The sequence below is a fragment of the Lepidochelys kempii genome, chromosome 17, assembly GCF_965140265.1.
Source record: "Lepidochelys kempii isolate rLepKem1 chromosome 17, rLepKem1.hap2, whole genome shotgun sequence".
Taxonomy (NCBI): Eukaryota; Metazoa; Chordata; order Testudines; family Cheloniidae; genus Lepidochelys; species Lepidochelys kempii.
The window spans coordinates 12013853-12041728 of record NC_133272.1 but is presented as its reverse complement, the minus strand read 5'-3'; the positions used below and the strand labels follow the sequence as shown (position 1 = coordinate 12041728).

Below are 27876 nucleotides of genomic sequence, written 5' to 3'. Positions count from 1 at the left end.
ATTGTGGATGTTCAAGTTTATGTGTATCTAATTTGGTGACGCCATAAAAGAGGCCTGATTTTCAGGACTTGAGTGCTCAGCATGTTCTGAAAATGGGACACCTTTTTAAGATGGGCACCCAACACCATGGCACTTTTAAGAACGTATACCTGTGTATCTTTTTAGTTTACCTGTTGCTAAATATAGATATAACCTGAAATACCGCCTTGCTTGCTGCCTCCATAGTCTCTCACTTTATTACCTACATTTTAATTATCTGTTTGCAGATCAGTGTGATTTTCATTGGTTGCACCACCACTTCTGTCTGAGCTGATTTTTGACTATTGATTTTCCATCATTCAATTATCACCCATGGAGTGCCACAAAGGCACAGGGGGGACTGTGATAGCTCTTTCCTTGCCATCCTTAACTACTGTTTTCAGTGCAGCGACACAGCCCCAGCAAAGATGGAAGAGCTATTCCATTGAAAAACTGTTCCTGTGCGGGTTTCTTTCCAGTATTGACATTTTTGAGTGCTGTAATTAGATAGCAGCGCATACTGCAGATTATTGATTTGGTATAAAACTGTTCCCAACGATCATTGTTGAACTTTAGATACTAAAAGCAATAACACATTAACCTTCATCTGTCAAATACCTTTATTTCTATGTAGAACGCTTTAGTTAATTGGTTTGCTCTTGTTCCTTAACTAACGCTCCTCTATAAACAATATAAGAAAAAAACATTTTCCTAAAGAGAAACAATTGTGGGGTTTTTTTGTTTTTTGTTTTTAAACTAGGAAAAGCTATGGTTCTTTACTGCTTATGGTGGTCAGTTTTCAAGCAGAGGAAGGATGGTCCAGTGGTTAGGCACTAGCCTCAGATTTGGAAGACTTGGGCTCAAGTCCCTGCTCTTGTGTGCTTGGGCAATCCACTTAGACTCTCTGTGCCTTAGTTTCACATCTGTAAAATGGGGCTATTAGCGCTACTCTGCCTCAGGATTGTGTGGATAAATCCATTCAAGATGTATGGCTCATATATGCAGCTCGCATTGCCATAAGATGTTGCTGGTACTGAACTGTAGGTCTGATGTATGTATTTCAATGGGAGAAGCTTGTCTCACAAGCAGATATAGCAAACTACCCAGGCAGCTAATATTTTAAATGATCACTTGGACTCTAAGGCCCTGGATGTTTTGCAGGATATTGTGTTTCAGTGCAAAATTGCTAGGCTGGATTCAGTGTTTTAGAAAAGGCCATTGGCAGCTGGTAGTGACTTTTGGCTTCCTTCATACAAGTCCGATCATTTCTGCGAACAGCACCGAGTGATTTCTTGAATGGAACATTGATTTCGTTGTGTTGCCAGGAGGCTTCATTGAGAAACATATTCTATATTTAGCTCAGTTCAGTTAGGCTTTCCTTTTGCACAAAGAGCAAAGCTGTGTAGTTCTCAGTCTTGGACGACTTTTCATTTCAGATTCAGAAAACAACAGAAGAAGAACCAGCACAGAATTTCCAGGAAAGTGGCAGGGATGCAGAGCGGCATTCTGCTGCTGAACTGACGGACCAGACTCCCCATTCCTTGTGCCAGTGCAGTTACACTAGCTGCACTGGCAAAAAGGAACAGAGCATCAGGCCCTCAATTTAACGGCGTTTCACCAGTGGGAAAGAGATGCTAAATAGGACCCTCCTGCAGATATCTGCTGCCTCTCATACAGGATGTGGGACAACTCCTACATTTTAAGGTGAAGTACACCGAAAACAGACTCTCTTCTGTTTTCAGTTTCATAGCTGCCCCTTGAAGTCCATACTCAAGTAGAGTTGGCCAGCCTTCTCACTGGGGACACTCAGCTGTCAGGTGAGAATCAATTAAAACAGTCTGAGTCGTTGCCCCAATCTGGGCTGTTCTTGCCCTTTTGATTTGCTGTTCATACTGGAAGATAATATTTTGTTAGACTATTATAGCTTTTAAGCAGCGAGACATTTTCTGTAGGCATAGAGAGGATGTTAAAAGTTCAGCACTTGCAGGCTCAGGTTCCTATGGGTGCTTCTGTACTGGGAACTCGGAGCCTCAGTCACAGTGGAGAGATCTATAATGGGCCTGGATTTCCACTCTCAGAGGTATAAATAGGGAGTAACTCCACTGGCATCAGTAAAACTGTTGTAATGAAGTGGAAGATCAGGTCTGCTGTTTTTAATGTCACCTTCTGTGTTTGTAGTAAGGGTTAGAATTTTGGAGAAATGTTCTTGTGGTTGTCCGATATGGAGCAAGCAACTAACGAGTTGGTAGTGGCTGTACACTTGAGCAGAACAAGCAAGGCAGCCTAAGGCTAGGTTGGTGCTGCAATGGAGGGTGTAATTGCAGCTTCTGTAGATGATGATGTACTTGAGTTAACTTTAGCCTAGCTAGCTCGGGTGCTGATAGAAGTGAAGCTGCAGCAGCTGTGAACTTCAGCATGGGTTCGCCGCTCAAGTAACTACCCAGGGTTCCAGGCTGCCTTGTGGCCTATACAGCCTGCACTGCCATAGCCTCACTGCTGTCAGCATCCCAGCTAGCTAGATTTAAAGCTGCCCTGAAGATCTTACAGTTTAAGCAGATGAGGGGTGGGAGGGCATTCAAGCAGAGTGAACAGAGTGCAAATGTCATTAGTGCCATGATTTTAAAAAAAAATTCTTTAAGGTGGGGATTGGTAGGAGGGGATTTGCTAAATGGAAAGACAAGGGAATGTAGTGTGAAGGGTGGGGGGAAGTGGGAAGGTAGAAAGGAGTACTTGATGTGTGGATATGCCACTTGCTTCAATTCTTGGACTGTTTTACTGAACAATTAAGAATCCCAATGGTAGCAGTTACTAGCATTGGACAAATCCATTGGCGATATAACAACTGGCTGAGGCCATCCTATCATATTGGTCTTGACTAATATAATTAAAAATGGTGAGTCCATTAGGATGTCATGATAGATCTTTTCCTTGGTTATGTGGAAAGAAATTGCTTCTGGCCAAAATAAGGGATTAACAAGCATGTCCCCAAAATACTACTTTTTAAAAAATAAAATAAAACAAAACAATGCTGTTTGTTTTGTTATCTACTGTACCATAATCTTCAAACACAAGCTGGTCTTAAACCTTCTTCCCTTGATGCTGGAATTTAAGGCTGAGATTAAAAAACAATAAGAACTGAAATCTATCCTCTGAAGTACATATGTAGGCTCGTAAGTGAGTAGCTTGATTTTCTTTTCCCCCAAAATGCCAAGCACTCAGTAGCTCCTACTGACCTACGTTTTCTAAAATGTCGTGTGACTTTGGATACCTCAGTATTCTAATGCCGAACTGTAGACCTATGTAAAGTGGCCTTTTCAGAAGTGCTGAAAATTTGGCACCGCCAAGGCATCTCAAAATTAGATACCCAAAATTGCTAGTCTCTTTTGAAAATGTAGGCCATTGGCTTTTCTAGTACTTTACAATGCTCAACACTTCTGAAAATCAGACTCCTTTAGGGTTGCCACCCGTCCAGGTTTTACCCAGACGTTCCGGTTTTTGGATTCTGTGTCTGAGTGCCATTACATAGTCTTAAGTCCATAGTTAAGTGCCTAACTTTAAGCACCTGTGTTTGAAAATCTTGACTGAGACTTCTAAGTGTGAAATGCATTTGTGCTAAATGTGGGAACTTCTGAATCCCCAGGCCCCCAAAGCTACAAGGGGGTGTATGACAGCCTGTTTGCAAAATGTCAGTGTGCTAACAACAAAGCCTGTCAGTTTGAATACGACAGCTTTTTTATGAATAGCCATAGCACAAACATTCAGCTTCCATCAGTTATTTGATTACCAGGGCAGCTGAACCATGGACTGCTGCTCACTATGAGGAAACCTACAGAAAACCCTGGAGATTGTCTGGGCTGAGTCCTTGGCCTTCTTATGACGTTTCTCTCTGATCTCATATGCTCCTATGAGTTGAGCTGTCACCTACCACACTAAATATACCTCCCCACTCCTTTTACCCTTTCACTCTGCCTATTCATAGATTGTGAAGGCCAGAAGCGACCATTTCGAACCTCTAGTTTGCATAACACGGACCAGAGAATTCTACGCAGTAATTCCTGCATCAAATCTAATAGCATAATTGCATCATGTTTTTTCCCCTCTGCTCTTCTCTGTCTCATCACCATCTCCAAATGTGGGGCAGATTCCGCCCCCCACCCACCTTTTGGAAAGATGGCTCGGCTGTTACCAAAGGCAAAATTTGTCATATGTCCCAAATCAACTTTATCCCTTCTCCTCTTCTGTCATGATTGAAAATTCTATTATCCTTCCCATTCTTCAAGCTTACAGCTTGGAATATACCTCCTTAAAAATTCCTGGTCTCCTCCCCTCTGATCCAGGTCCTTGCCATATGCTGACCCTGCTTTTCCCACATTATTAGCAACATTTTCTCTCCTCCACTGGTGTGATAACTCTTAGATGTGGGTGGGTATTTGGGGAGATACCCCAGTCATTGGCAAAAAATTCCAAGCCTGACCAATTCCGTCCAGTTTGCAATTCCCTCTCATTAGCTTGACGTGCTAATAAATGTAATGATCTCTGGGCATATTTTGCTAGAAGCATAAATTTCCCTTGATGCTTTCATAATACACACTGTACTGCAGTAATGAACAATGACTCCTTGATAACCAGTACATCTGTGTTTTTTTTAAAAAGCTGAACTTTCTGCTGTATAGCCCACTAAAATCTGCTTCCTCTTTCTACCTCTCATTCATGTTGGTTTTTTGTTTCATCGATAAATAACATGAAAGAAGAACAAAAGGATGTTGGGATTTTTCTCCCCAGGATACTGCAAGTTCTTTCTGAATGATCCTTATATTATTAGTGAAGACAGGATGCTCTTGTGGCCTGGGACTCAGAAGATCTGGGTTAAATTTCCAGTTTCCCTTTGTGACACTTCATCTCTGTGTCTTAGTTCCCCATCTGTAAAAAGGAGATGATGATAATACTCCTCCCTTTGTCTTGCCTATTTAGATTTAACAGCGGTTCTCAAATTGTGGGTCGGGACCCCAAAGCAGGTAGTGACCCCATTTTAACGGGGTCAGCAGGACTGGCGTTCGACTTGCTGGGGGCCGGGGCCAAAGCCCGAGCCCCACCGCTCAGGGCCAAAGCCCAAGGCCTTCGGCCCTGGATAGTGGGGCTTGGGCTTTGGCCCCCCTGCCTGGGGTGGTGGGGCTCATGTGGGCTCAGGCTTCAGGCCCCCCTCCTGGGGTCATGCAATAATTTTTGTTGTCAGAAGAAGGTCTTGGAGCAATTTGTTTGAGAACCTCTCTCTTGCCTATAAAATACTTTGCACAATGGAGCTCAATCTTTAAGGACTAGGGTGACTAGGTGTCCAGGTTTCAACTGGAACACCTGGTGGCAAAGGGACCCTGGCGGCTCCGGCCAGCACGGCTGACTGGGCCGTTAAAAGTCTGGGCAGCGGCGCTGCGGGTCTAAGGAAGGCTAGTCCCTTCCTGTGCTGGCACCGTGCTGTGCCCTGGAAGTGGCCAGCAGTTCTGGCTCCTAGGTTGTGGGGAGGAGGCCACGGGGCTCCGCATGCTGTCCCCACCCCATGCACCGGCTCCAAACTCCCATTGGCCGGGAACTGCTGGCTACTTCTGGGGTGCAGCATGGTGCCACGATAGGCAGGGAGCCTGCCTTAGCCATGTTGTGCTGCTAACTGGGAGCTGCCCGAGGTAAGCCCGTACCCCAACCCCGAGCCCCAGCCCTGAGCCCGCCCAACCTGGAACCCCCTCCGGTACCCTAAACCCCTCATCCCTGGCCCTACCCCAGAGCCTGCACCCCCAGCCCACAGCCTATACCCCCTCCTGCACCCCAACCCCCTGCCTCACCCTGCAGCCCCATCCTGCATTCCAAATCCGTTGGCCTCATCCCCAGAGCCTGCACTCCCAGTTGGAGCCCTCACCCTCTCCTGCACCCCAAACCCCTGTCCCAGCCCAGTGAAAGTGAGTGAGGGTGGGGGAGAGTGAGCCACTGAGGGAGGGGGAAACGTAGCGAGCGGGGGGCGGGGCCTTGGGGAAGGGGAGGAGCTAGGGTGTTGGGTTTTGTGCGATTAGGAAGTTGAGAACCCTATTAGGGACTGTAGGCACTATTGTAATACAAATAATTAACAGTAATGCTTTCTTTATCTCATATGGGGCTTGATCCAAAGCTAAGCTATCAAAGTCATTTGAGAATCTTTCCTGTGGCTTCAATAGACTTAGGAGCAGTCCCAAAATGCCATAGAATGCTTCAGGGTGTTGTTTTCTTAGGCCTTGTCTACACAAGAAAAATCATACTGATTAAATTAAATCAGTTCAGTTACGTTAGTCAAGGTGCTTGTGTGGACTTCCTTGAAGAGAAATAAGAGTGCAAGGGGTTTGCACCTGATTTAGTTAAATCAGTTTCTGTACTGATTTAATTGGTACAATTTTCTCAAATTAGACAAAGCCTTGGAAATCATGGAAATAGGGTTAATTACCTAATTCCAGCACCTTCTTTTAAAAAATTAAGCTTTGTTCAAGTATATATGGTACTTAGAGCCTGATTCTGCCACCTTTACTCACACTGAGTAATGCACACTATGGGAGTGGTTCAATTGGATTAATGCAAAATTGCATCCTACCTGAAATCAGTGGGACTCTTTGTGGAGTGAGGCGCTTCTTGTGAGTAATTGGTGGTGACAGAATCTGCTCATTCAAGATAAAGCAATAGTTGAAAAGCAGAGGATAGCTGGCCTCAAGTGCACTCCTGTTCCATTTCAAAGAGCTGATATTGGATTTGTCTGAAGACTTATGCAGGCAAGTTAAACAAAAGTTTGTCCTTGAGAAGCACATTAAAAGTCATGTAAAACTACAGATATGTGGGGACAGAATGGCAGCCAAGTTTAGACAGGTTCTGTCCTTCATAAAGAATTTATATATTTGGCTCCAAGTTATGAGGTAACTTAGCACATTCAAGGTCAGGAAGTTTTATGCCTTTGGCCATGTCTACACTTACCGGTGATCCACGTTGCTGCGATTGATTCAGCAGGGGTTGATTTAGCGGGTCTAGTAAAGACCCACTAAATCGACCGCAGAGTGCTCTCTGATCGACTCTGGTACTCCACTGGAATGAGAGGAGTAAGGTAAGTCGACGGGAGAGCATCTCCCATCGACACAGTAAAGTTGACACCACAGTAAAGTTGACCTAAGCTACATATAGCTTAGTTCACATAGCTGGAGTAGCATAATTTAGATCGACTTACTTACCCCGCTAGTGTTGACAAGACCTTAGAGTTGTCAAAGGTTCTGGGCTGTGAATTGTTAGCCTAATATGAAAGGCTTGTAGACCGTCATTGTGAAAACAGATGGGGACATTCAAAATAACATGAGAAAGGAGTGTTATTTTTTCTATTTTGAATTATTGGTCACTGATTTGAAATAAACATTTACCTTGTATGGCCTTGGATTCTGAGGTGCCTGGAAGTATAGCAGCACTAGTCGATAATTACTAAGTGAGTAATTATCTCAGAATGGATGTTGAAGGAAGTGTAGGAATCTGAGTAAAAACAAGTTTAGGGCTGGGGGGAACACTTGAGTTTTAAGATACATTATGAGCTTTTTAGATGTTTCCCCATGTTATCTTCCTAAAATAAAGCAAAATAAGTTGTAGATCATCACCACTTGTTCAATGGAAAACTATTTTTATTTAAAATATTAGTCCTTGGTTTGATCTGATGTTTAAGAAAATCATTTATCTCAAGTGATTAATGCAACTGTTGGGCCTGATCCCCACCTGGTGTATATCTGTGTGGCTCCATTGACTTCAACAGAGCTATGCTGATGTACACTAGCTGAGGATCTGGCCCATTGATTCTACATTTCTCTACAGAGTTTCTTCCAGTAGAATCCCAAAGATCACAAGCCACATATAGGAATAACTTTGCCTGCCACCAAGATGCAGTCTCTTCTGTGTCAAGATGTGGCACTTCAGGGAAGAGAAGATTGAGATGATATGAGCATGGTCTATAAGTACTTACACTGGTAGATGACTGGAGGGACTACATTCTGGAATGCAGTAATTCTGAAAAGGACTTTGGTGTTGTGTTAGGTAACCAGTGAACATGAGCGTGCAGTGCAGTTCCCTCTTGCTAAGAGGGCCGATGTGATCCGTGGCCATCTAAGGAGGGGAATGTCAAGTAGAAGTAGGGAAATGGAGTTACCACCGAATACAGTGCACTGCTAGAGAGACCATTGTTGGCTACTGTGTCCGGTTCTCGTGATGTACAAATGACTGAGTGAGGTTCTATGGCCAGTGTTACGCAGGAAGTGAAACTAGATTATTAGAATGGTCCCTTCTGGCCTTAAAATCTATGATATTTAATATTAGAGAGTTATTTAAATTAACAAATAAAGAGCCTTGGTTTCTAGGTGAAGTGGCTTGTTCCATGGTTCTTGTAGTTAAAATCCATGTATACAGAACGTCACTTTTTCCACTGAGAAATGCTAGACAATGAAGCTATTGAATTTGACAATTGAAGATGCTATGAAGTCCATATTTGCTAATAACTTACACTCTTCACAGTGTGCATTCTTAATATCAAAATGGATGAATGGAGGCTGCAGCTTTTGATTTCTCTCTCCGTGATGAAACTTTCTGGGTCATTTAATAAATGATAGAATTGGGTAAGAAAATCCAAATGGGTGCTTGTGGTCAGTAACTAGATAACCAGTACTACTATAAGCATTTTGGCTAATGTAGGTTGCCAGTGCGGTTCTTTATTTCTGACCTGGCATCTTCATCTGATGGACTTTCAGTTACTGCCAAAGGCTTGTGGCTTGATATTGTGAACAATGGTTTTGTTTTAGGGTTCCCCCCTCCTGTTCAAGAAGCGATGATCACCCCATTACAGGAAGCTGCAATTTTTCAAATTTTGTTTGATCTTACTATGTGAGCACTAAGAATGCAGTTAAAATATATTCAGGGATCATACAAGTGTATGAGGATGATCCTAGTTTACGTTTGTAATCTTCTTTATTTTGAAGGACGCCAAAGAGCTTTACAAAGTACATACAGAAAATTATCTCTTTACCTCTTGCTGGAATACAGACACCTCTAGAACTGACCTTAGCTGTTGAATAATGAACAGTGACACCACAGAATGACTTAGGACAGGAAGTGGGGGGAAAAGAATATTGTATTCAACTGAAACTGCAGGGAAATTTAGGTAGACTAGGATGGGACTGGGGCTCTGACAGGGACTGTAGCTAATATTTTGGTTCTTATAAAAGTAGATGAGGCAGCTTCAATAAATGCAAGAGGTCAGGATCTGTTTTACATTTCATTCAACGGATTGCACCTGCAGCAGCGCTGTGCTCATGAGCACCATGCTGGGGCACAGTTTCAGTACTGGTTTCAATATTGACTCCCAAGGACGAGCACTGTCTACTGAATTGCCAGCATAGTTACTTGAGGCATCTGGGTTTCCTCTCCCCAAAACTGGCCCTGTTTAGATTCCATTTAAACAAATGTTCCCTCTCAGAGGTATTCTTAATGAAACTTAAGTCATCCACAGACATAACTGTGATCCTAGAAGTTATTTTGTATGAAGAGTTCATTGGAATATAGTTTATGCCTACTTGTCTCCTTTTGCTGTGATTGCTGGTCATCTTTCTGGGAACAGTTGGCTTGCTGTAGTGTCTGACTCCAAGTGATTTTTGGAAGCCTTTAAATTTGACACTGATGTGTGAGTTGTTGCCTTATTTTGACATGCTCCTTCTAAATGCACCAAAAGTCTGTGGGCTAAATTGTTCTGGGATACGGAAAGCCATGCAGAAAGTCATTAAATTAATGACTCTCTCTCTCAAGAGGAGAGTTTCTGAGCTCATTATATTTCTCAACAATTGAAATCTGATGCACTACTTGGATGGTATGCAAGAGCCCTTTCTGATTTTTTAGGAGCCAGGGCAAGATTTCTGGATGGATAGCCATTTGGCAAGAAATATGATGACTCTTATAGGTACAGCTGCTGGTAATATCTATAGTAAAGTTTACTTGCCTGTCTCTTCTGATAGTGTGTGTGTGTATGTGTGTATATGTATAATATTTCATTGTTTGTTCCTCAGATTTAAACAATATAAAAGTTAATTAAAAGCATTAACTCTTAATTAATCTGCCAGTAAAAGCATTTTAAGTACATGCTTAACTTTGACTGAGTCAATCTAGAATCTCCCATTTGAAGTCAATGGGACTAAGCACATGCTTAACTTTAAATAAGCACTTTACTGAATCAGGGTCATAATGATAACCCAGCCAGCAGCATTCAGTACTCATATATATTTAACAAATTAACGCAGCCAGCCAGGAAATCAAAGCAACAGAAAGGCCCTTCCCTCCCCTTGGCTTCAGCAACATACCCTCCACCCTGTCCCATTAAGAGAGTGAGTGAGTGTGAGTGGAGGGGGATACACAATGTACATAGAGAGTTATTGTTAATAGGTCTCTAAACAATACATTTTATCATTTTTTATATTAGATGGAGACTTCATCTCTAATGATGGCCTGAATTCAATGGCTGAGTCCGCTATAAAATCTTCTGCCAGTTAGAACAGCAAGATCTCAAAGCCGACGTAGTCCTTCTGCAGACCGTGCAAGTTACCATTGATAGTATGTTGTAGGATAGCTTGAATCGTGACCTGAAGAGTATTATGTTGTCTTGGTTCTCTCAGATCAGAGGGGGCTTGATGTTGGCTTAGTACAGACCTCGCTGTTCCTTACTGAGGCTGAGATCAAAAGCAAGGAAGAAAGCAATTTGTCATATCAGAAAATGTAGCATTTCTGCAAGAGAGAGGAAGTGACAGCCATTAATCATCTGTGTAACTTGTATGTTCTGCCTGTCATTTGTCCAGTGGAGAATTGATATTAAGACCACAGAATAAATAATGATACTTATTTTGACCAGTCATGCACTGTGTTTAGAAAGGGTGTGTACTGTGTTCAGTGTACATACATTTTCTATGAATAATTAGGAACACAGGAATTGCTGCACAATGGTTTATCTAGTGAGGTGACCTGTCTCGTCTCTGACAATGACCAATACCAGAGGCTCAGAGAACAGTGCAGGAAATCCTATAATAGACAACTGTGGAATATCCTTCCCAAAGCTAAATTTCTTCCGATCCCAATTAGATACTGATTGGTTTATGCCCTGAATCCTAATGGCATACTCTTATCAGTTATCATCCTGTATTATGTAGCTGTGGATGTTCTCGTTACTCATCTAAATGTCTAACCTGGTCTGAATCCTGCTAAGCTCTTGGCTTCAGCGGTACCTAGTGTATTTAAAAACTAGGCCCATAAGTGGCATTCTTAACAAAGAGGCTGTAAATACTGGGGTGTGTGTGTAGCCATCAGTGATTTGCTCAATCTGTTGTTGAGCTGGGACCATTTGAATGAGGGAGATTGCTGAAACCAGAGTGAGATTTTAAATCTCATTGCAAAATGTGCACAGCAGAATCTTTCAGTGCAAGGGGGAGATTTTTACTACTTAAGGCATGTTTTAAAATCTTTAACGTTTTAAAAGGAGAGCATTTCCTTCCTTCCAAGTGTGTGACACCTGGCAGCTGAACACATGTGACTGGTCATGTGAGTTAATGAAGTAAAAGGCATGCACTGCCTCCAGAACTGAACTGTTGGGAAAGGGATGGGAGAAGTGATGGATGGTTGTTTCATGTCCCTTGTGGTCTGCTCTTACTCCATCTGCTGCTGTAGTTCAGTCTTGGAACAGCCTGTGGTGGAGCCAGAAATTACAATCTTTTTAAAGCAGCATTTTCAAGACTCTGGGACATGCCAGGTTCTTTAGAATAGCACTTTTTGTATTGATGCATACTCCAGCCTTCCTACCTCAATCCATTATGAGTTTATCTTATAATTTTGAACATGTGGGGCTAGAAGGAGGTTCCGGACTGACACCCCGGCAAAGTGAAGGCCAGATCCTTAGCTGGTGTAAATTGGCATAGCTCCACTGAAGTCAGCTGATTTTATGCCTGCTGAGGATTTGGCCCAGAACTCCTCCGTGGGATAGGTTTAGTACAGCTAGCAGTAGTAAGTGTAAGCTTTTCTTATATCGCCCTGTCAACATGCCTCTGGAAAGAGCATCTGTATGGGCTAAAAGGGAGTTCTGCCTTCAAGGGCCATTCATAGTCTTTTTGCATTTTGCCAGCCAGTGCTAACTGAGGGTGGTGGTTTAGGGATAGAGACAATCACCAGTTTGTTTCAGCAACTCTCTTGAGAATTGCTAGTCTGTAGCAGATCTGAAGTGGTGACCTAGATGTGAATGCCTCCACAGTGCATTTTTCCAGCTTCATTAGTTCTCTCCATAAGGGCCTTATCTGCCAGGTGCTGAACGCCCTGAATTCTGTGGCCTCACTGGGATTCGGAGACAAGTGCAGAAGACTCCGCAATGCTGCAGGATTGTTCCTTACGTTTGAATTTAGCCTGAATACCAGCGACATGTCAATCACCACTGTTTTTTTTTAATGTATTGTTGATCAAAAGAGAGCGCATCTTTAAATATAAAACTTTTTGCACCATATGTATTTTATGTAATGTTTCTAAACAGGAGCTTATTATATAATTTGCTGCTAGACTGCACCCGTTGTTGGGGGTGTGCAGTAGAGTTGTAAACATGCCACTTTAAAAAAAAAAAAAAAAAAAAAGAAGAAGAAGAAAAAAAGAAAGTCAGCTTGCATGTGTTTTTTTTCAGCAACGTGCAGACAAAATGAACAAGCAGCTGTTGCCTGAATTGATGTCTCTGCAGTCAGATTTGCTCTCTCCTGTTGATTAGCACAACTTAATTGCTAACTCTTCAGCAATCTCTTGGTGCTGGTGTTCAGTTCCTTGGCTCTTAAATGTAAGGCCAGTCAAAAAAGGTTGGATTGAAACTGATTTTGACCCCCACCCCACAAAAATCAATTGTTCTCTCTCTTTTTTTGAGAGAACACACTTTAGTCTAAAATTGAGTCAGCTTCTTATGGAAATTGTTGACTTTTTTTCATTTAAAAAAATGCGTGTGAAAATTTTGATTTGGACATCTCCCTGCAGCGCTTCATGGGAGCTGGGATTTGCTTTCCTCATGTTTCCATTCTTCTCTTGGGGCTGCACCGCGTCTCCTGTGATGAAACACAGCCAGGGATTCTCAGGATGAAAACACCTCCCATCACAATGAGGGAACACAGTGGTTCATCATAGATGATGTAATTCAGCCAAGGCGTCCAACCTATAGAGGAGAAAGGGAGTATGAGGCACCCAAACTACAACTCCTGTGAGGCACTGTAGCAACATTTCTTAATTGGAATATTTCAGTGGTTTTTTTTTTTTTTTTAAAATCTTGAATTTTTCAGTGGCAATTTTTTTGTCAAAATTTTCATCGGGGGTTGGGGGAATAGCCCGTTTTCCAGTAAGCTCCACTTAAATACCTTGGCAAACTTTTTGTTTCTTTCAATAGACTGAATTGTTCTACAGATGTGCAAGATCCAGACTCTTAAATCTTTAAACTGAATCTTTAGCAACTGGACCTAATCTTCCAAGTGGTCCGAATCAAAATCCTGAATTCCAAACACGCTTGAAATTTAGGATGTTCAGAAATCTGGACCTGAATTTTTCCTGCTTAGGTCCATCTTAGTGTCACCCTAGAATCATTTATTGTCCCTATCCTCTGGGATTGCCGTTTGTGAGCAATACAGCACTGCAGTTTTTGGGAGAAGAAGCAGTGCTGTAACAGCTCTTATAAGGAGATTCCCTTATAATTGAAGGTATTTTGCCTGTCTTCCCATAAGAACTGAAAATTAACACTTGTCTTTCTATTGTAATTTTGTGCCTATTGGTGCCTATTGATTTGGCCCAGATCTCTCTCCGTGCAAAGCAGAAACAAAGAGAACGGTCATCTAGCTTACAATACACTGCATTTTTACATTGATTGGTGTCACTACGTAGAAAAAAGCTGAAATTGAGCAAAGTTTTCCTCTGTGCTCTTAAAGGAGAGACTTAATCAAATCTTTTCTTTCTAATTTTCCCTTAAAAGCTAGACAAAAGGAATAAATTAGAGGTGGGACCAAAGCTGCAAATTCTGGATCTGCAGTCAAATGCCTCCCCTTTCCTCTCCTCCTACCCCTCCTATGGGGCTTGGGATGAGTTCAGAGCCAGAGCGTTGCTTCCGGTTTATTTCTAGAATTAATTGTAATGACAGTGGACTTCTATTTACATGAAATGTGCACACCTGCAAACATTTCATTTAGGAAGTGAATGTAAATTCTAAAAGCTTGTATTGTATTAGAAAAAAGAACAGGAGGACTTGTGGCACCTTAGAGACTAACAAATTTATTAGAGTTGCTGAGGTGCCACAAGTACTCCTGTTCTTTTTGCGGATACAAACTAACACGGCTGCTACTCTGAAACCTATCAGATTAGAGAAGTTAGTTACAAAAGGACCTCCCCATAGCCATAATTAATATTTGGTTCATTTACAAAATTACTTAGGTTTGCTAAATTATTCTAGATGGGACATTTGGATGGAAAGATTATTTTCCATGATTGTTAATGGAAGCCAAAGCAGAAAGAGACTTTATCAGGAGAATTCTATTAATTGGTATTAGCTATAATGTAGGGGCAAGCTGATATTCTTCAATATGAAACTAGGAAAAAGGAGCCACCACTTGTTAAGAATTACTGCACAGTGTGTTTGAGATACCATATTTCCACTCATCGCCCCCTCCTTCCTCCCCACGCATACCAGTAACTATGGAAACCTGTGGTGGGCAAGTGCTGACTTTTTACTAGTGATCATTATATTTACTACAGCAAGTAATCCATATTCAGGCAATTTAAATTGGGCCACCAGCACTGATCCTGTTGGAGCTCCAAGTAATCCGAATGACATAGTGGGAAGGAGGGGATAGCTTTCAGAATAAGGACGGAAAATAAGAAACAGGCAGTGTTTACTGACAACCTGTTAATTCATATTGAAAATTTGCGCTTTGCTGCTGGGATAAAAACATTGATATTAATCCTCTTTAGCCCATTTCAAAAGCAGGAGAGAGTGCTGGTATTGGAAAGAACCCCAAGAGGGTTAAAGACAGAAATCAGATTTTCAGCCAGGTCTGTATCTGTAAACAATACAGTAGCAATGAAAGTGACTAACTGCTGCTTTACCGTATGAGCCATTGATTATATCCCAGGCTTTCGCCTCTGGTCCCACACTTGTCACACTGTCCTCCTATTTATAGTAGGAGAAAGGGTTATCACTGCATGCTGTTAATGCTGATGAGCTAGATGGGTGGCTCTGACAGCAATTAACAGGATGAATTGCAGAAATGCACAGATACTGAAAAGAAAGGGAGGGAAAAAAATCTGTCTTGCTTCCATTTCTGAGTGGCTGAGCAGACATCTAATTATACTTTGGGGCTTGTGTCTGTGTGAATGAAAAGACACCAACCACTTTATGATTGTGCAAAGGCTGGGGTTTGAGAAATAGACTATTTTGGTTCATGATTCCAGCTGAGTACTTTTATGTTGGTAAACACTTTTGCTCTAAAGCAGCGGTTCTCAGACTGTGGGTTGGGACCCCAAAGTGGGTCGTGACCCTGTTTTAATGGGGTTGCTAGGGCTGTTGTTAGACTTACTGGGGTTCGGAGCTGAAGCCCGAGGGCTTCATCCCTGGCTGGTGGGGCTCAGGTTACAGGCCCCCTGCCTGGGGCTGCAGCCTTTGAGCTTCAGTTTTGGCCCCGCCATCCGGGGTGGTGGGACTCGGGCAGGTTCAGGCTTCGGTCCCCCCTCCTGGGGTCATGTAGTAATTTTTGTTGTCAGAAGGGGGTCGCGGTGCAATGAAATTTGAGAACCCCTGCTCTAAAGCCAGGATAATAAAGGAAAATGTTGAAAGAGGCTGCGGTGGTATTTAATGAGTTGACAAGATACTGGGCTTGGATAGTTTTTAATTTTTCACTTGTATTAAAAGCAAGGTACTGTTCTTCTCTGATGCAGTGTTACCCTGCAATGCAAGAGCCTAACGTAAGTAAAATGAATGGCCACAATCTCAGTACAGCCCCATCAATTTACAGAGCTCTTGACCTAGAGCCTAATCCTGATAAACCTAAGGCCTGATCTTGCAAGCACTTACAACCTGATGTTGGGTCCAATCGTCTCCTAGGGTAAATTGGTGCAGCGCCACTGACTTCATTGGAGCTGTTTGCCAATATAGATCAGCAGAGAATTTGACACAATATTGATTACTACTTACTAATTGTAGTCTTATTCTTTTAAATGATTCTATTACATGCTAGCACATGGCAGTAGGCGTTTGCAGGATTGGACCCCTCGATGCAGGTGTAATACCTCTCTAAGGAGCTGAGGATATGCTAGACAAGATGAAATGTAGGACAATAGTTCAGGAAAAGGAAGGGTGTGTAGGGTTTAGCTGAGAGCAGATTAGAGAGTTTACAGTGATGCAGCTGTAAGCTCTCTAATGTAGCCGATCTAAACGGAAGGGAGAGAGGTCTCTTGTCAGTTTAACTCCTCCTGCTCCTGCTAGTGGTGGCAGCTATGTCATCAGGAGAAGCTCTCCCACCGACATAGCGCTGTCCACACCGGCGTTTATGTCAGTGTAACTTTTATCGCTCCAGAGGGTGATTTATTTACCCCTCTGATTGACATAAATTATGCCGAGATAAACTATAGTCTGGACATAACCTGAGAAGAAGTTGGGAAACGTTCCTAGAAGGAATAAGTTAAAAGGAAGGATTTGAAGGATGTTGCTTGGTGGAGAAGTGGGAGGCTGGGTGGGTACAGGATGTGCAGGGGATATAGGCGGTCTGGGTTTAGTGAACTCCTGGTTTGTGTTGAATGGTGGGGGAGGGATGGAATATGGAGAATGGACAGGAACTTTCCATCAGTGTCCTTTTCAATAGGACACTGTGCAGTTTCCATAATTAAAACTTTCTGTGGTGAAAAATTTCAATATGCCAAAGTATTTCACTTTTTCTGTTTGGGGGAAAAATTTAAGCTTCTGAGCTTGTTAGTCTCTCTCACTAACCAGAAGTTGGTCCAATAAAAGATAGTGCCTCACCTACCTTGTGTCTCTGATTTCGTTGTGCATCAGTTTGGCATTAATCTGTGTTGGCCTGAGCTTCCATGGTAGCTCATGGGAATTATAGTTTGGGAGTCTCTTTCCCTCCCCCCACTGCCTTCTCCTGTATGGACCGGGCTCTGTGGCTGGACTACATCTCCCAAGAAGCAATGTAGGTTTCCTTCTTGTTGAATTCATGTGATGTGTCATGGGAGGCATGTGACCGTGGTCCATCATGGGAAATGTAGTTGGTCAAGAGAGCCCAGCTCATGAAGTTGTAGGTGTGTTGCTTCAAGGCCCTATCAGATTCCTATAAAGTGCTGCGGCAGCTCAGGAAGATGGAGATTCATGTTAAACCGAGCCAAAATGAAATATTTCAATTAGTTCAATAAACGAAACAAGATATTTAAATTTGGAAATGCTGAAATGTTTCAACTGGAAATGTGCAAAGTGTTTCTGCCTTCTTTTTTTGAATTTTCTGTTCTGTGCTATATTTTGACTTCTCATCCCAGTTTGGAACGTTTTTTTAAATCGGAATTTCCTATGGGATGGAAATTCCCTTTTTGAAGCAGTTATGGTTTAGGGGGTCGCTGAAAAGAAGTGTAATGTGAAGATTCAAATTTTGGGCATGGTCGGTCTCCGACAGGCTCAGGATTAGCTCATTGCTTATGTGTTTCTTAAATCAACATGTAACATCCCATTTAGGTAATAAAATAAACTGCAGCAGTGATGTTAGAGATTCTGGTGTCTGAATTAATTATAACAACTTTCACATTTTAAATGTAAAGGCTTTAAACAGTCCTTACCCTAAAATGAGATGGAAAATAATTTGTCCTTCAGGCATCTTGCTATATGCAGCAGAGGGAGTCAAAGCAAGTCATAAACATTTTTACTAATCAGATGCAGCACTCAATTAACTCCTGCTTTGGAGGTTTTCCAGTTTAAATTAAAGGGAGCACTGGGAGTTTGGGAGCACTTCAGCATAAGTGGGTGCTATTTAATAGGAAACAACATTAGTATTCCTTGTGTTCATGCGTATTAGTCTACATTATCAAGGTGTTACTCCATGGGTGCCATTTTCATTAGCAATAATGGGACACAATACGTTTATGCACATTACATTAAGAACACCGCCTGTTGTGTCAGATGGGATTGATTAAAGTAATAGTAGTACTGTGACCAGTGACAGACTGAATATTGTTTAGCTACAAGGTTAAATTTGCCTTTACCATTAATTAATCACTGTTTTCCCCCCGACATCGACAAGGTGAATCATAGGAAATATGTTGGTCTCTTCCATGACTAATTTTTGTGATTCTGTTAGATCATCCATTCCTCCGAGATCTGCACTTCCGTGGAGGTTTTTTCTCCTTCTTTGTTAGAGGGTAGCAGACTTAGAATCATAGAATATCAGGGTTGGAAGGGACCCCAGAAGGTCATCTAGTCCAACCCCCTGCTCAAAGCAGGACCAATTCCCAGTTAAATCATCCCAGCCAGGGCTTTGTCAAGCCTGACCTTAAAAACCTCTAAGGAAGGAGATTCTACCACCTCCCTAGGTGGCTTGGCTGAAGGAGTCTGGAGTCTGGAGAGCACCCTCTCATTATGGGTTTGCTGTAAAACACCGTATTTTTAGGGTCATAGTGGTCCAGGACATTTTTAGGGTGTTGAAAGTATCCTTGCCTGGTACAAACAGCCTTATATTTTTTCATGCTCTGAAGGAAAAGTGACTGTTTCGAAGTATGATATTACTTTGATATCGTAGCCAAGGTTCGCAAAAAGAAAAGGAGTACTTGTGGCACCTTAGAGACTAACCAATTTATTTGAGCATAAGCTTTCGTGAGCTACAGCTCACTTCATCGGATGCATACTGTGGAAACTGCAGAAGACATTATATACACAGAGACCATGAAACAATACCTCCTCCCACCCCACTCTCCTGCTGGTAATAGCTTATCTAAAGTGATCACTCTCCTTACAATGTGTATGATAATCAAGTTGGGCAATTTCCAGCACAAATCCAGGTTTTCTCACCCTCCGCCCCAGCACACACAAACTCACTCTCCTGCTGGTAATAGCCCATCCAAAGTGAACCTTAAAAACTAAGGGCTACGTCCTCAGCAGAACCCAAATGCCAACAGCCAGGGACTGTTAGGTTGTAGGGATACCTCTTTTCCCCAGACATTGCCACTAGAGAGGAGGATAGGTGGGATGTCATAGGAACTGCTATGATTGTTCTGGGCTACAGGAGGATTCCCTATGCAGGATTCCCCTTCAAGTAGCCTGGCGCCTGGAGTCTGGCACAAAGCAGCCTGAACTTGAACAGACCTAAAAGCTATACGCTGTCAAGGAGCTGGAGACTCCCTTAGTCTAAATAAAAATATGTTGGCAGCTCTCTTACATATAGTATAAACTTGAGTTTAAAAAATAAATAGGAGTAAAAAAGTGTCAGTGAGAACAGTTATAAGTCTGTACAATTTATATGCAGGTATGTGTGTTTTGAGAGGTTGGCAGAGTATTTAAACTTAAAGGGTAAAGGTGTGGTGGAGTAAGGATTTCTTTGCTTTAGACTGTAATAATATTTTTGATGCCCCACAACTCCTGGGATCATGATCTGGGGGTCGTGACCCACTGGTTGAGAAACACTGCCCTGTATGCAACGTAGGTTTAGTTGGTTCAGACCTGAGACAAAGAATCCCAGTCCCCTGTAGGCTTGTCCTGAAAGGGCTGTCTACAATAGCAAAATTTTACTTTGCTTCTTGATATTTTTCACAGATTAACATGTTTTCGCAAAATTCTCATCAGTGGGAAAAGTAAATGACTTCACTCAGCTGTAAAACCAAACATACACTGTTTCAGCTGTGTGAAAGCCCTCTGGGGTCATAATAAATATCATCCTGTACAACTCTACCACCCCTTCCATTTTATATTTTCATTGTAGTTGTGGATCCAAGCCCAGTTGTACTGAGCAATGTATGAATGCATTATACAAAGACAGTCCCTGCCCCAGAGAACTTGCAGTCTAGGATTCATTAATCTGTGCTGTGTTGTCTAAAGGAGGAAAATGGAATGATAGAGTCATATGTGGTTACTTAACTTGGCAATCACAGGTGTTTTCCAGACTCAGCAAAATGTACATTAAAACCTTTGTTCTGGTGCAAAAGCCAGGCTGATATTTTTGAAATTCAAGTCCAAAAAACCCCTCTTTTGCCAAGATTCAGCCCAGAGAGACTTGTTACAGCCAAGATATAAACCCCCTGTAGATAAAGGCTTACAATGGGAGTGCTGACACAACCAGGTGCGAATGAACTACTGTAATAAACGTTGTCATTTAAAGCAAATCTTTTAGCACTCCTAATCCCTTTGTGGACCTCAATGAGAGGTTTACACAGCTATTAGGCAGCTCCTTAATGAAAGAGCAGTTCAGATAACATCAGCACATTCCCTTGGTACAGACATGTTTTTTTCCCTTTGGGGAAGGAAGACTTGCCACTTTCTAGTAAAATCATTACAGTATCTCTTCCAATTCAGCCTTCTCTATGTGAGATAAACAGGAAACCAGAAGGTAAAACATCTTTAGAGCTCTCCTTGTCATACCAGATTCTGCAATCTGAGCATCAATGTACATGGGGAGCTCCTTTGTTTAAATAGGGGGTGGTCAGGTCAAATATTAGGGCCAGATTCTACTACTTTCTCCACAAGCAATAGTGTTGAAACCAATGGGTTTACCTGTGCAGTCAAGTGCTTCTGAGTAGAACTGGGCAAATAGTTGATTTTCCAGTTTGCTGGCAGTTCTGAAAAATAAAAATCAGTTTGACTCAAACCAAAATTTAAAAAAATTCAGAATTTTTAACAAATTCAAAAAGCCAACAAAAATTTCATTTCAGGTCAAATGAAACATTTTGATCCAAAAGAAAATTTTTATTTCTGGGCATTTTAATCTTTTTATAAATAAAAGTAAATGGAAATGAGCAGGCAGTGTCCCCCTTTTACCCGTTAGCCCAGTGGTTAGCACACTCACCTGGGATGTGGGAGACCGAGGTTCAGATCCTTGCTCCAGAGCAGGGATTTGAAACTGGGTCTTCCCCAATGCAGGTGGGTGCCCTAAGCACTGAGCTATCTGTATATTAAGAGTCCAGGAATGTCACACTGTGTGTCACTCTTAAGTCTACAGTTTCTGTTGAGTCAATGTGAAGCACAGGAAGCAGCTGAAAGCACAGTGAGAGATCTTTGTTCAGAATATCACCAGGCTGAATCATCACTGGGTTTCATGGTCAGTTACCATCCAATTTTTTAAGTTCTGAGCCATTTTTGGCTTTTTTACATACGATTTTACAAATTACACCCAGGAGACAGCATAGGCTTTCAGATATGAGGATATCACCATCTCCTCCTCCTTCCTTTCTGTGGATGGCACTTGAGTCCCCTTGTAAATTTAACCTGAAAAGGGGCGGGGGGGGGGGAGGAGGTTGTTTGAAACGATTTCGTGAATTCATGTCAAATTTGTGGATTGTTTCAGTCCACCTGAAACTGTGTTTTTCAACAAATAAAGTTATTTAACTGAAAAGTTTTGCCCAGCTCTACTACTCGGCATGGATAAGGGAATAAGGATCTAGCCCTTTGGTTTCACAAAACAAGTTTGTCTAAAGCCAAAGCCTTTTAGAAATGTTTGAATCATTTATTTTTATTCCACTGGGAAAACTAGTTTTAAAAACAAATAAACATTCTCCCTCAGTGATGATAACCATAGCCTTGGGCTACTTCACCAGTGCGCTCCTTGTTTGTCTATTTCCCTTTCCCAACTTTATAGAGATACAAAAATAACTACAGATGGCATATATAGCATGAAGTACCCTCATATCCACGTTTGGTGATCTAAGGCAGTGTTTCTCAATAGGTAAGTTGCAACCCCCCGGGAGTGTCATTAAAGATAATTGGAGATTGTGAGGTGCTGAAAATCTTATTACAAGCTAAAGCAAAGAAAATCTCACTTCCCATAGTCCCCGTCCTTCAAGGTCAAGTATTCTCTGTCAATCTCTTGAAACACACAATTACATTGTATAGGTTTATCATTTTTATCACTGATACTTTTTTATTCTTATCTTTATAGTAAATGTAAGGGAGGGTGGGTCATGAAGATTTTTGACTTCAAATTAAGGCATCACCAATCTAGAAAGGTTAAAAAACATTGATCTTAGGTGCTGGGTCTGAACTCTCCTTCCTGCTCCTGGCCTTTTGGCACAATTCAGATTCATGTCTGGATCAGAACTTCAGCACAGGCCCTTCTCTCCAGTTATTAGTAAGGTGGGTAAGGGTGTCTTCATTGTTGGCAGTGGACTACATCTCCCATGATGCACCGTGACCAAAGACTCCCATGATGCAACTGCCTCACATCACTGTCTTGCATCATGGGAAATGTAGTCAGAACAGGGAGCTCTGCCTATAGAATAGAATAGGAGCATAAACCACTTGAACTACAGCTCCCGTGAGGCACTATGACAGCATTTCCAAATTGAAACTATTTGTTTTTTGGCCCAAATGTGTGTGAGGGGAGGGGGTTTGGCCAAAAACTTTTCCGTTATAAAAATAAACCAAAAAATCTTCTTGTTGAAATTTTCTATGCGGGTGGAGGCAGGAAGGGATTCTGTCTTCTGGCCAGCTCAAATGATTTTTAACTTGATAGTGTCCCTTGTAATAGGGTGGTTGCCTGGCACGGCACTTTAACTATCACTGAAGGAAGGGAGGTTTGTATGCAGGTGAGAGAGATTGAGACTAGCATCTCTGGAATGGAGTATTGCTGCACAACTCCTCTGATAGCTGAAGCATTTGTGTTAATTGTGACTTATTCACTGACTGAGGGCAGGTTTACACTACAAGTTTACATTGGCGCAGCTGCATGCCACTGTAGCGTATCTGGTGAAGACACTCTAAGCAGGTAGGAGGTGGTAACTATGTTGTTGGGAGAAGCTCTTCTGCCGATAACCTCCTGTGTAGACAGCGCTATAAGGTCAATATAACAACGTTGTTCAGGGGTGTGCATTTTTCACATCCCTGAGTGATGTAGTTATACCGAAGTAAGTATGTAGTGTATACAAAACCTAAGTGTGATTGAAAAGTTGCTGTTGAATGACAACTTCCCTAAAAGGGATGGAGGGAACTATTAAGGCTATGAGGTGCACTGTCTTCAAAAAGATAGTTGATGAAGAACAAGTTCTCATCCTTGCACATCCCAATGAATTGGAAATTGTTTCGCAGTGGTTTGAAGGACACTGAGAAAGTGACGCAGTGCAGCGTACTGCTACTTTTGCACTGTATCTACTGTAATTTTGACATGTTCAATTGTATGAGCTTTTCAATTTTTATGAACCCCTCAGTCCTGTTAATTTGTAAAATATGGGTTCTACTCTGTGTGTGAGTGAAGAAAAGGGGGGGGGTTAAAATAGGTACTAATATAAATTCCTTCAAACCATTCATAAAGTAAACTTCCCGCAAACGTCCTGCAGTGAGGCTACAGCACTGAATCATTCCTCTTGCTTTGAAACACTTCTGTTGGTCAGTGGCAGTGATGTTACTGACGTATATTAAAGTGAAATGGACAAAGGCTTTTTCTGGGAGGGTTTGATTACAGCACGGTGCATTATTGATTCTGGCCACATAGAAATGAAGATTGCTAAAAAGCTTACCATGCTTGCTTGTTGCCTAGGTATTTGCTAAGTGGGTAGCTCTGCACTTACATTATCATACAATGAAATCATATATCTTGGTGACTGTGGATTTCTCTGAGGAGTCCAAAACCTTCCGCATTAACAAGGTACATCAGTTGTCACTAATGAGTACCAGAAAGGTGATGTCAACTAGAAGATGGACAGAGTTCAGATCAAAAGCCAAATGCTGTGGTTGGCCCAATCTCTTTATCAAGGACCATACCAAAATGCTAGATGGGGAAAAGGTTTGGTTTGGCTATTAAATCCCCACCATGTTAGTTAATGCCAGGATGGTGTCTCCTCTTCTCTGTGGCACTCTGAGTTGGGTGGGGGTGGGGGGAACAGCCAGGGAGAGAGAGAGGGTTATAAAGATTGAGAGGCAGCATGGTCCATTGGACAGGGTGCTCGACTAGGACTTGGAGAAAGGTGGGTTCTTTTCCCAGCTCTGACACTGGGTGACCTTGGATGAGTTGATTCACCAATCGGTGCCTCCATTTTGCTATTTGTAAAAATGGGGGTTGTGATCCTGACCTCCTTTGTAACACACTTTGAGGTCTAAGCATGAAGAGCCCTATTACAAGAGTGAAATATTATTACTAGGTAATCATAAGGTTTGCCAGAAGGCCCTCAAATTAAGATGGGCCAATTGGGCCATCGTAGTTTGAATCCACCTCTTCTCAGGGCTCATTAAGTGACTAAAACTTAGGGGGCTGTTTTGATATGGCAAGTAGATGCTCATGAAAAGATTAATTTAGTTCTAAAATGTTAATGATGGACCTTTTCCCCTTGGCCTTCCCATTGGCTTGAAGCGGGGTTGCAAGTGTACATGTCTTGTGATATAGCCTCTCATTTGCAGAAATAAAATACAGCCTGTGTATATGAATGCACTAAATGGAATGAAAACTGTGGCAATATTAGCCCAGGAGAATGCTGGCCAAATTCTAGCTTTCTCCCTAGTTATGTATCTCTCTGAATGGTTCAGTTCTTACAGACATTTTTTACATCCTATCTGAAAGTGTGGCGTAGTCCTGTCATACATAGGTACCACACACCATCACATATGAGGAATGGATGATGCAAACTGCGCAGATAGCTTCATGTTTTCATATCAGTGTAAGGTTATATAATGTGTCTGAGCTATATTAATGTGACATGGTTATTTAGCTCTCCCAAAATGCTTTGGCCTTCTTATCTTCAAATGTCAAGCTTCTGTCAAAAGCTACAGGAACATTTATGTTAACAATAAAGAAAACCAAAGCTCTTTGATGTTCATTTGAGGAAATTCAGTAGTGTGCATGCAAATCTGCAAGCCAAACAGAAGGGTGCATCTTCATAAGAGCTATGGAAGAAATTCAGTTCTAATGTGAGCTGCTCCGCTGTCCCTAAGAAATGCTTCTTTCTGCCTTTAGACGTATTTGCACAGCTTGAAGGCGAGCTTGGAATGTAATGGTCTGACAAGTTCAAATGAATGGAATTTTTCTTTGTCTCTTAAGTCACTCCATTTGGGGAGAGCATTGCACACTGAACCTGAATAAAGGGTTTGCTTTAATCATTCTAACTCAGATTTTGCAGAAGGTATAATTTTTGCTGTCATCCCACATGTTCTTAGTGGCCCTCTCATTAGGTTAAAAAACATGAATTGGACAAAATGAGCATCTCACACAATTTATGAGGACTTAATTAGACTTTTTCTTTTGTAGCTTGGCGAGCAGATCATCATTTCATTTTGTTAATGTAAGTCTGTCTTTACTTCCAGCTGGTTCGCGCAGATTCAGTGGCACTCAGTGGCACATGCAGAACATAATTAATGATTCTGTGGAGAGCTCAGACGATGAATTCTTTGATGCCCGAGGTATGTACAGTTTTTTTTTTTCTTCCCTTCAGAATTTTACGGCAGTAACATAAGTAACTACATTTGGATTTGCTTTTTAATCTTCTACCTGCCAGGTCAAGTTTTATAGACTTTAGGCCCTCTCTCCTGCAAAGTCTTATGCATGTGCTTAAATTGCACACTGCATATATTCCCATTGGCATCAGTGAGGCCACTCAGTGTGTAAAGTGAAGCATACATGTGAATCTTTGCAGGATTGGAACCTAAAAGCCAAATCCTGAGGAACCTGATTATTTAGCCTATCAACTAATCATCCCTTCATATGTCACCCATCCCCAGAGCATCGGAAGTAGTTTGCACACACAGCTCCTAATGAAATCCATGGGAGTTGCAAGTGCTCAGCACCTTTGAAAATCAGACCCTCCAGCTTTACTCTGGCAAAACTTCCACTGACGTTGATTAGAGTTTTGTGGATGAGTGAAAACTGCATAAATAGTTTCCGGAGATGAGCCATAATGAATGTACTCAACTGGTTAATCTGAAGGGCTAACTTCCTCCTGTAACCTCCTGGGGCACTTAGACAGACCATGAACAACTTTTACTATGGAATACTGGGTTTTCTTCTGTAACATACTGGGGAGTTTTTGGATTGGGACCAATGTGGTTTTGTCTACAGGAAATTAAAAATGTGAACAGATAAACTGCAGGCTTCCCTTGGGCCTTTTCCCACAGGAGATGACAGAGTCTGTCAGTGTTGAGAAATCTACTTGTAACAAGAAAAGAAGTACTTGTGGCCCCTTAGAGACTAACCAATTTATTTGAGCATGAGCTTTCGTGAGCTACAGCTTCACTTCACTCCGATGAAGTGAGCTGTATCTCACGAAAGCTCAGGCTCAAATAAATTGGTTAGTCTCTAAGGGGCCACAAGTACTCCTTTTCTTTTTGCGAAGACAGACTAACACGGCTGTTACTTTGAAACCTACTTGTAACAGTTTTGTAACGTGGGCTGTTGAGGTGGAATAAGATTCTTTTACAGACCAATAGATGATGCAACCTCAAGTTGCACTGGTGCCTGAATTCCAGGAGTTAAGAGGAGTAGAAAAAGGGTTCAGTGAGCTTACTGGATTTTTAGCACTTGATAATTTTAAAGGGCAGAGCAATCTGTCTGGTCAGAAGCAAGAGGATTTCCCCCCCCCCCCCAAGTCGGTTGATTATAGCGTGTGTACGCACATGTGTGCGTGTGTGTTTGAAATAATGAAGAAACAACCACCCCACAGGCCAAAGCTAAAATGTCCAGGTGCTGGTTTGAAAACACATGCAATTTTTTCCATGTGATTGTTTTGGGTAATGGCATATTCAGCAGGTTTCTTCTGACGACTACTTGAAAAAAAACATTCAATGCTTAACAAAGAAGATGGATATTTTATTTCTAATGGTTGAGATTGTTAAATTTCCGCATCTGTCGATATTTATAGTACAAGAGCTGACATTTTCCAAATGTTTCCACTCTCCATTTGAACGTGGCTTCTCTTCAGCAGATAGAATTAATTTTCTGAACTTTCTAGGTTCTTGCCTCATTATTGTGTGTCTGTTGGATGTCTGGGGGATGTCTGATGGTGCTACAAAAGGTAATTGGTGTTTTTAGGTAGTATCCAGGCATGCATGTTTGACTACTTTGTCTGCTGTCTTGCAATAAAAGTTCATAGCTTAAAATGGTTTTTCTTTTCCGTTGGTGGGATTATTGGAGAACCAGCCTGCGTTCATTAGAGAACCACCTGGTGGGTTTTCACATTGACATATGTTTGAGTTGAAAGTCAGTATGAACGAGACATTTGGTCAGGTTTTTTTGGTTGCTTGCAAAATGTAAGGGAGGGGGAGAAGATGAAAAAGCTGCTGCAAAGAAGATGACAGTGCAAATATGAAAATCTGCCATAAACATGAGTAAAGTAGTGTAATGGGGTAGGCAGTTTGGCAAATGTAGGAAGAGGAAAATCCAAGCACTTTTTGTTTGTATGATCAGTAGCGTAACTTCAGAGGAGACACAGCCACTGCTTTAGATTCTGGCTCCAGGTCCACAGGCGTTAAATCCAGAATAGCTGAACTGACCTCAGTGCAGCTATTCTGATCTCAATTACGTGAACATAAATCAGAAATATCTTTCCCCCTAACACTGGCTGTTTCATTATATATGTATGATTAGTACAGCTGACATATTACCTGGGGAGAAGTGTGGTCTGAGCACAGGCGTG

General features: G+C 41.9%; 1 protein-coding gene across 8 annotated transcripts in view; it reads left to right on the top strand.

Moving 5' to 3' along the window:
• PITPNM3 (PITPNM family member 3) overlaps positions 1-27876 on the top strand; it is a 357658-nt gene that overhangs the window by 78027 nt on the left and 251755 nt on the right. For 7 of the 8 annotated variants that reach the window (XR_012155383.1, XM_073315258.1, XM_073315263.1 and 4 more), the window contains one exon: positions 25553-25648. Coding sequence is in view for 6 of the 8 variants with exons in the window: in XM_073315258.1 (XP_073171359.1) it covers positions 25553-25648 (96 nt within the window). In the remaining 2 variants the exon portion in view is untranslated. Of the gene's footprint in view, positions 1-25552; positions 25649-27876 lie in introns of those variants that run through there. The other variant, XM_073315259.1, reaches the window with a different exon arrangement.